The sequence below is a fragment of a genome, unplaced genomic scaffold (assembly GCF_019419815.1).
Source record: "Pyrus x bretschneideri cultivar Hongxiangsu unplaced genomic scaffold, Pyrus_bretschneideri_v1 Contig17, whole genome shotgun sequence".
Lineage (NCBI taxonomy): Eukaryota > Viridiplantae > Streptophyta > Magnoliopsida > Rosales > Rosaceae > Pyrus > Pyrus x bretschneideri.
The window spans coordinates 1,299,171-1,309,067 of record NW_025999468.1 but is presented as its reverse complement, the minus strand read 5'-3'; the positions used below and the strand labels follow the sequence as shown (position 1 = coordinate 1,309,067).

General features: G+C 37.2%; 1 protein-coding gene across 1 annotated transcript; it reads left to right on the top strand.

Annotated features, from left to right (window-relative positions):
* The first annotated feature begins 7,603 nt into the window (after positions 1–7,603).
* LOC103937314 (60S ribosomal protein L30-like) lies at positions 7,604–9,485 on the top strand. Its single transcript, XM_009347251.3, has 4 exons — positions 7,604–7,814; positions 7,935–8,036; positions 9,035–9,103; positions 9,205–9,485. Exons 1-4 carry the CDS (start codon positions 7,688–7,690, stop codon positions 9,243–9,245), a joined length of 339 nt encoding a protein of 112 aa, XP_009345526.1. The 5' UTR covers positions 7,604–7,687; the 3' UTR covers positions 9,246–9,485.
* Positions 9,486–9,897: the final 412 nt, after the last annotated feature.

Below are 9,897 nucleotides of genomic sequence, written 5' to 3'. Positions count from 1 at the left end.
TTCATTTTTCGATTTATATGGAAACTAAGCATATATGTATGTATATATCAAAGAAAAGACCCACTCATAATTCATGTCGTCAAGTCGAGCCCGCCTCGTAGTATCAACAATCCTTGCGATGCGTTTCACCTAGAAATGAAATCATTTATGTAAATACGTAACGAACTAACGTATAAACGCGTTTTTCATACAAAGTATGACTAATAAAGAAACTATTTTAAAACGGTCGAATTTCAAAAAACGGACGGTGGATTCAGATTCGGCATGTTGAGAAACCTAAAAAGGGACATCGGGTTCCTCTACGCACCACTGCATGCGCCGCCACACACCGCCGCACGCGCCGACCACCCCACGCGCCCACACGCCTGTGACTAGGTACATTACTCGCCTTCTTCACAAGTTCCTGAAATTTTGCAAGTTTTTGGTCCAATTTCCAGATCTCCTATCGAGCTCGATTCTCTACCAAAATCAATGATTCAAAAGTCATTTTGAAGTTAGAAATGTGGGGAACAAAACCGTACCAAATTAGGGTCGAGTTAAGGTTAATGTTGGCTAGAAAAATGGCCTAAAATGGCCAAATGACCATGGATCGTAGTTTTCCAGAAATCTGGGAAATTTCATCCCAAATTTCAGAGCTAATTTCTAGCTCACTACCTAACCATTTTCAGTGTTCTACCTATATATTTGAAGCTCGTAATGAGGGGAACATGATCATACCATCCTGAGGTCAAAATACGGTCGGAGACGGTCGGAAAAACACCTTGAATATGGCTTGATAGTCACAGTCCAATTTCCATAATTATGGGAAAAACCTCCCCCCTTGTCGTTTTTGTACCAAAACCTCATCAAATCAGACACCTAGTGATCAAAAGGTCATTTCTAGATCACGAAAGTGATAAAAGGAGTTGACACGATGCTCACTCAATGTCGGAGATTGAAGGATCTCGCCGGAGTTTGCAAGGTTAGGTGTGCTATTGCTGCTATGCAGTGGTTTGTGTTTCTGTGCATGTGTGCACTGACAATGGAAGGGAGAAAACATAGCAGGGGGAAAAAGAGAGTGAAACGTGATGGTGTGGTGGCCTGAGGAATCGCCGGAGTGGCGATGGTCGTACATTGCTGGGGAGATGGCTCAATGTTGCTGCACATTCTGTGCAGTGCACATAGCTTAGAAAGGGAGAGAAAGAGTTGTTGAGGAAGTATCCACGTTGATGGTGACTTGTTACTAGGTCTGCAACAACGGCTGGTTCAACTAGGCTCATCAAAGGAGATGGAAGTCGGCGGTTTTGTGTTGCACAGAGAGTGCAGAGAAAGAGAGTTTTGAAATAAGAGGTAAGGTTCGAGAGGAGAAGAAGAAATAGTGAGGGAAATGAGATTATTACAAGGAAGAAAACATGGGGAGGGAAACACGTGAGAGATAGAAGGAATGGGGCGTGGACCCCATTTGGCTGCACAAAGTAATGTCACAAAAGACAAAACAGAAAAATATCCCCGCGATGTGAAATTACCAAAATACCATTCACTCTGTAAAATCTTCATCGTAGCTCTAAATTCGATTTCGCTTGCACATACGCATTCATACCATCGAGTACTTTGAGAATGCAGCAAAATAGTAGCACGTATGCGTCACTAAAAGACGGTCAACAAAAGTCAACGCCCTCTCCTCTAGGGTCATTTTCGTCAATTCACACTTTAAAATTTATAAAATCGTAGCATTAGGGACAGGTTGTCATAGATGTTGAATAAAAAGCTAAGAGTAAGGGATAACAAAAAAAGAAATTAGACTTAGAGCACATATGACTTGCAATTGAATTTGGGGTTTGTTAACAGCAGTAGGGTGTGGCAGTGCAAGGGAGAAAGGAGTTAAGGGGGAAGAGGCTTTGGTCGTTGGAGTTTTATCCCTATAAATAGTTAGAAAATGTATATTCTTATCACTCTTTCTCTCACCCTTTGTTTACATGGAAAAGTCTGCTCAATGCAGAAAAAACGGAACCAGGAAATGGACACTGCATTGCAGTGTCTGAATCCAAATATAAAAAAAAAGAACCAGGAAACGCATACTGCATTACAATGTTTGAATCTGTAATACCCTAAAAATTTAAATATATGAATTGGATATTCATAATTATTAATATGTGAGGAAAATCGAAAATAAACCGATTTATGATTATGAAAAATTGAATTGAGAAAACGTTTAAGTTTTATTTCCGGGAATTTTTATAATTTACTTTGGTTTTTCCTCGTCGATAAGTGAAATGGCGAAAATGCCCTAGTTGGCTAAATTGAAATATACGAGGACGTATCCTATCCCCGCATATATTATCGTTTTCTTGGCATATTTGGATTAAGTTCAATCTCACGAGCATGTGGGCCAAAACCGTTCGTGAAACGAAATTATAACGAATGAAATAGAAACAAACAAGCGTAAGGGTAAAATGGTCATTTTGCTATGAATCTAGAAGGCTCCATAATTTTGGGAGCTTGTCGTGGAAAAGAAGGAAAAAAAATGAAAAGATTAAAGAAAAAGGCCACGGGAGTGGCTGAAAGGGGGAAAACGGCCACGAGAGTGGGGAGAAAAGAAAAAGGAATGAGGAGGTGACTGACCAATGATACCAAGAGAAAGGAGAGAAAGGAGAGGGAAGAAAAGTAAAGGAACAAGGGGAAATCACCCAGCCAAACCGGGTCATCCCGTAACTTGCAGCTCGACCCGGCAGAATTGATGAGTTCCAACACCTTTTCATGCAATTTCTCAGTGATTAGAAGCCCCACGTCACCTGGAAGTGACCTAGCATCCACTCCTCTTCCAATTTCATCAAAACACCGAGTTAAATGGGTTTGATTTCGGGATAAACCCACCGGCGGGTTCATGGGGGTGCGACGGCAAATTCCACCATTTCTGAATGTTATCATGTCAACCACCACTACCAATAGACTCCTCTTAACCCCAGGAACAAATCCCAAGCAATGGTTAAGGTGTCGGAGTTTGTTTGGAGTCGAATCAAGAACACCCATTTCTAGGGTTCCGGCGGGTTTGAGGGAAATTGGAGCTTTTTCCGGCCAAATTGGACTTGGCCACATGTATAAAGTTTGCGCTACTCTTCGAGATTCATTTCTATAATTTTTGAGAATTTTAGAAATAGTTGAATTTTTCCGATGAGTCGAGGCGGCTGACCGCTACCCGCAGCGGCGCGTGCAGTGACTCGTGGCCAGTGGGCCATCTCTGCCTCTTTCACATTATTTTCAATATTCTGAATCTATATTTAATGTACATATGGTGTGATTAAATTATTTGGACCAATTTTGTGGTAGTTAGTGACTAAAAAGTCGAAGTTAATGAAGTGGATATGTGAACTACGAAAGGCTTGATCCCACTCAAGGGTACGTAGGCAGCCTATCGAGACATTAGATGCAGCCATAAAATATGTGAGGTTAAAGAAATTCAAGATTAAAGGTTTCTAAAATGGAAATTGGTCCATAAAGGGAAATGCCATTAAAATATGAAGATAATGTCATACATTTGGTATGGAATTATAATTATGGAGCATTAGTGAAACTTAAGTAGAGATTGTAATTGTAGATAGTTAACTAAACTACGTTAAATATTTTGGGCCTACCCACAAATTTAATTCCCGAAAATAAATACTTCGGGGCCGAGGTGTTACAGAATTAAATGTTAAAAACAGAGCTAGGAAACAGACACTACATTACAGTGTCTAAATCTAAATGAAAAAAATCAGGAGTCGCGCAAGGTGTGAAATGTAGGAGACATGTGAGCGATGAAAAAAATAGAACTAGAAAATGAACACTGCAACTCAGCGTCTGAATCCAAAACTTAAAAATATAACTAGGAAATGGACACTGCATTGCAGTGTCTGAATCCAAATGTACAACGGAGTATGTAGGAGGCGTGTGAGTGATGGAAAAATGGAACTAGTAAATGGACATTGCGTTGCAGTATCTGAATCCAAATGTAAAAAACAGAATGATGAAATAGATACTGCGTTGCAATGTCTGATCGTATGGACTTATTCTAAATTATAAACTATGAGAATATGAGTGTTAGTTGAAGTAGGTCCCAGTTGTAGTGACAGATTTTGTAATTTTTGTTTGTTTTAAATGCATTTAAATATCACAATACATGATTGATCTATTTATAATTAACATAAATATTGTTGATCTATTGTTAATATTGTAACTTTGTATTGATTGTACACAAAATGACCATTTTTTGCAAATTTTTTTCTTTAATGAATGCGATTTATCCATTTTGTTGATAAAAAAACTCTCGTTAAGGCCGCACTCGCAGCCCATCCAAATGAAAGAGAAAAAATTAGTCATTTACACTTTTATGCCCCTGAGATTTAAGCATGACGGAACTAGGGATGACAATTCTAACTGTTAAAATCGATAACCGTGGATAACTGTCCGAATGGATTGGATTTGGATATCAAAATTCGAGTACATATTTGCATATGGGGAGAAACCATGAATAATATTCGGTTATGGTTTTGAATATAGTTATAAGGGTCCCCAATCCATATCTATCACCGAATCCGAACCGAATTATATATAATATAATAGTATTTATATATAATCATATATAATATAATTGTATTATAATATATATATATTTATTTATTTATTATTTACTGAATCCATTACCTTGAGAATACAAAAGTTGCACTGCATGAGTTGCATTTTATGGGCAAGTTAAAAAGTTTTAATATGAATCAAAATCTATGAGAATCCAGACCAATAGTACTTATGGGAGATATCAAAGATCAGCCAATATTAAAAATGTTTAGCTTTAATTTTTATGCTCCACAAGATCCATTCATTAAATCATTTTATACATCAAATATTTAGTGATGAAATTAATATTTAGGGTAAATAACAAAAAACTACCTCAACTATTGGTCTGACGACACTTTTATACCTTATATTTTAAAAGTGACAATGTCATACCTCATCTTACGAATCTGTGACAATGTCAGACCTCCGTCATTTTTTCTGTTAATTTTTCTGTTAAATACTGATGTGGCTTGAGACGGGACCCACTTCCTAGCCAAGTGGATAAAAATATTAATATTTTAATTAAGTATCAAAAAAATTATTTTAATATTTTTATTTTAAAACATGTGGGACCCACCCCCAATAATTATCTCCCTTTCTCTCCTTTTTCTTCCTGATCCGTACCCATCTCTCCCTTTCTTCCCATTCTCCTATGTGTTCCATCTCTCTCTCTCTCCTATCTCTCTCACATCCAATCTCTCTCTTATCTCTCTCACCTTCACCTTCACCTTCACCTTCATTCATTCTTCACCATCTTCCTTCGTCCATTCTTCACCTTTTTATTTAAAAAAAATTTGGACCAAAAAAATCCAGATTTTGTTTTTTGTTTTTTGCAGTGGGTTTGTCGGGCCTAAGACAAGATCTGCGAGGCGACGAGGATGTAGGGCCTGATTTGGTGGGGCCCGGCACGGAGGATTGACGGGTGGGGAGACGAGGTGTGTCTGATTTGGGAGTGGGCTCGGGTGGGGAGAAGGGAGTGGGGAAGACGAACTTGGTTTTTTTTTTGTTTTTTTATTTTTTTTTTTACACTTTTCTGCTCAGGTCGAGGGCCGATTTCGGCTCCAATATCATCCTCGGCGCCTGAGAAGAGAAAAAGGCGAGAGAGAAAGAGAAAGGAGAGAGAGGGTGAGGGGGGAAGGTTGCGGGGGAGGGGCGGGTGGGAAGGTTTCTGGGTTTTGGGGATGTAGGTGTGCAGAGAGGGATGAGAGAGAGGAGAGAGAAAGGCGAGAGAGAGAGGAGAGAGAGAGGTCCCACAATTTTATATAAAAAAATATTTTAATTTTTAATTTTTAATTTTTAATTATTAAAAATATATTTAATTATTTTTTTAATCCAATTGAATTAGTGAGTGGACCCCGTATCTAGCCACGTTAGCACTTAACAGAGAAATTAACAAAAAAACTAACGGAGGTTTGACTTTGGCACAAATTCGTAAGATGAGGTATGACATTGTCATTTTTAAAAGATGAGGTATGAAAGTGTCGTTCGACCCATAGTTGAGGTAGTTTTTTGTAATTTACCCTAATATTTACTAAATTATCATGCGTTAATTGAACGAATATATTTTTTGTATTAACGAAATTGGTATAACCGTTAACCGATAGGAAATCTGTTACTTGGTGGGTATGGTTATGGATGATATATACCTGATGGTTAATTGGCGGTTATGGATATGGTTAATTTTCGTGATTATGAGGATGGATATAACATTTCTGTCCCCAAACCAAACCGTTGTCATCCCTACCTGGAACAGTTTGGAAGACTTTAGATTGACAAAAAACAACCCTTAAACTTACATATCTTTTCAACATTGGTGCTTATATCAGTTTAATCATCAAGTTAATTGTTTGTATTTATCTAGTGCTTTCACTAGCATTGCGATGTACGGTTGGTGACATAATATTTAACGGTTCGATTTAGTTCGATTTTGACTAATACTGTCATTAAAACCAAATCAACCATGTAATTGTTACTCGGTTTAGTTGTCAGTTTAAACATATCCACAACGTCAATAAAAAAAAGTCCAATATCTCAAGAGTTTTAATTTTCTAAAAGTCCACATATCCCACACATTTCAATTCAATCAAAATGTTAAGTTTTGGGAACATTAAAATGTCATCTAATCAACTAGGACTAAGTTTTAGTTGAGTAAAATATCCTTCTAGCAAATGATTTATTAGTTACAACTTCACCTAAGCATAAAATGCAAACAAATTATAATATGTGTGTGGTAAGACCTCCAATTAATATATAATACATTGATATGTGTAAAATAAATAAAAGGAAAACTAATGAAAATGGTTTGAAAATTTTGAATTTTAACGATAAAGACAAACTAAAGGGTAAAGTGAATAATACCATGATTGACCTTTTAGTGTAAAAATGTGAAATAAATAAAAGGAAAACTAATGAAAATGGTTTGAAAATTTTGAATTTTAACGATAAAGACAAACTAAAGGGTAAAGTGAATAATACCATGATTGACCTTTTAGTGTAAAAATGTGATTTTTTTTGTTAAAGTGAACAATATCAGGAGTTTTTCGTTAAAGTTTTCATAAATAAAATTTATAAGTAAAAGAGATATGGTCGGTTCAGTGTGATTTTGGTTTGTAGCAAAAGTATGAAATTCAAACCAAACCAACTATTTGGATTGGTTGGTTTCGTCAGTTTGATGTACACCCTTATTATGATATCGTAATATTCTAATATAAAAGGTGTCAAGTTACGCTCGCATAATTAACAAGTTTGATATTTATTTATCTTAAATAGCTCATTTTACTTATATGGCCGCATGATTGATGTCACGTATGTCGTTTTGATCTCCGGTTAGGTTAACATTTTCTTCTAAAGAAATTTTCCTTGTCCATAAACAAGGACGAACTTGTTACGTATGCTAATAAATAGGGGTGCAAAATGTAATTAGAAAAAAAACGAAACCCTAATTTAGCTATCCAACTCACGTGACTCGCACGTGCAAGCCCATCTCCCAATGGCAACAAATACTAAAACCCTAGCAGCCGTCCCTTCCCACTTCTTCAAACCCGTTCACCTTCGGCCGCAGAGCAGAGAGAGAGAGAGAGAGAGCCTCCGAGCAGCGAAGAATCTTCAATCGTAGAAAATGGTGGCCCCGAAGAAGACGAAGAAGACCCACGAGAGCATCAACACCAGGCTCGCGCTGGTCATGAAGAGTGGCAAATACACTCTCGGTTACAAGACCGTCATCGATTCCCTCCGCAACTCCAAAGGCACGACCATTTCTTATCCCTTGTAATCTCCAATCTTTCTAATTATTTTCTAACTTTCTGCATTCGATTTGTGATTTTTTGGGGTTTAATTTCATGTTTTGTGATTTGGGTAAATTGCAGGGAAGCTGATTATCATTTCCAACAATTGCCCACCTCTGCGGAAATCTGAGATCGAGTACTATGCTATGCTCGCCAAGGTTGGGGTTCACCACTACAATGGAAGTAAGTGATTTATTGCCATTATATTAGGGTTTTTTTTTTTTTAATATCAGATTTATCATATTTTTTAGCATAATCTATGGATGGGTTACTTTTTTATGTATGATATGGATGTTGCATGATTGTTTATTTTGAAATAGTAAGATCGATAGATAAAAGGAAAATAGTTGTGTAAATCTGATATGGGTAGTGTTCATCTGAATTAAATGACAGTTCCTCGACTATATAATGTCGAAAAAGCGTAAATGGATGTAAAGAAGTGTGACAAATAAAATGATTGTAAAGAAGCGTGTTTGATTAGTGGTGGAAATACATGGTTGAAGAATGAACAACAATCTCAGCCATTGTTGACTTGACGATAGATATTGAATATGGGCGGTGTAGATATGATTCTTATTCTCACTTGTCTACTTTCAAGATGGTTCTGGTGTCACACAATTTCATTGAAACTGTGACGGCTGGTGCTTAAGAGGGTTTAAATTCATGGGATTTGTACTTGACAATATTCTTCCTTGTCTACTTTCAAGATTGTTCTGGTGTCACACGATTTCATTGAAACTGTGACGGCCGGTGCTTAGAGGGTTTAAATTTATGGGATTTGTATTGGCTGTTAGATGTTAGAACTTGTCCGACTGTGTTGATTAATCCATGATGCATGATTGCCTTGGTCTTATTTCTCTGTGTGCATTCATCAGTTCTGTCTTTCACCTCTTGTTCTGTTTTTGTGTGATTTAGTCTTTGTTCTCTAAAATATTGGTTTGTTGTATTAGTACTTTGTTGCTTAGCCCAGTCGAATATCTTTCAGGTCACATTCCTCTCAATAATGTTCAACATTCTCACATGCGTGAAACACTTTTTACAACTTTCCAGTGCTTAACATAATGAGGATTTATATATGCTACATGATTCTAATTCTTGTTTTCTTTGATAAAATGTCAAAAAGGAAATTATTTTGTTCACTATTATCTTTTCATCTGGCTGACCATTTGTTATGTTTTCAGACAACGTTGAGCTCGGTACAGCATGTGGAAAGTATTTCCGGGTGTCTTGCCTTAGCATCATTGATGCAGGTACTCCATAGTTTTCTTATCGTTTTAAGCAATTTGTTTGCAACCTAATTGATGTGAAAACTGATTTGGCTAACTTTGTCACTTACTACTATAATCTTCAGGTGATTCGGATATTATCAAGACGCTGCCTGGTGGTCAGTGAAGGAGAGTAGGATATTGGCTCTATATTGAACGTAGTATTTTGTTTTGAGACTAAACGTTTCTTTTCTCTGAATGAAATTCTCGATTTTGTTTGACAATGTTGCCTTGTTGCTAAGTTTTCGGATACTTAGATTTACTATATGTGTAAGGTGATCTTCGTAGCGACTTAATGCATGGCATTTTGAGATTCGTTGAAGTTATTTTTGTTATATTAGAGAACTCATCCTGGGCTTTTTCCTTCTGTTTTGGTGTTTTGTGTTGTGGTTGACTTACCCATGTTGTTTGCATAATCTTCAAAGTTGGGAGGAATTCCTCCTGAGAGATTTTTGACGTTTGGGCTCCTCCGAGGAGTTTTTGATCCACGGAGAGCGAACTCATGTTTAAGTTCATCACGAACACGACAGGAGCCGCTTTGTGATCTACGCTATGTTGGTTGTGAACATCTATGCATGATCAGATCATTGAACATTTAAGTTTCAGAAACACTTTATGTCGAGAAGGCCTGGATTGACTGTCGCAACGAGTAGTGCATCCTTGTCTTGAAAACTTAAGATCTTGAGGCTGAGAGGTGTTCCTCGTCGTCAAAGGCGTTTTTGCTATCCCGGCGAGGGTGTCATGTTGATTGCTATGCGTTATTGCACGGCTTCTAGCCT

What these genes read in the sequence shown, in the direction of transcription:
- LOC103937314 (XM_009347251.3), top strand. Translation starts at nt 7,688, where the DNA reads ATGGTGGCCCCGAAGAAGACGAAGAAGACCCACGAGAGCATCAACACC. An exon ending in GGTTCACCACTACAATGGAA is followed by an intron (nt 8,037 to 9,034) that starts GTAAGTGATTTA and finishes TTATGTTTTCAG; the next exon opens with ACAACGTTGAGCTCGGTACA. An exon ending in CCTTAGCATCATTGATGCAG is followed by an intron (nt 9,104 to 9,204) that starts GTACTCCATAGT and finishes TATAATCTTCAG; the next exon opens with GTGATTCGGATATTATCAAG.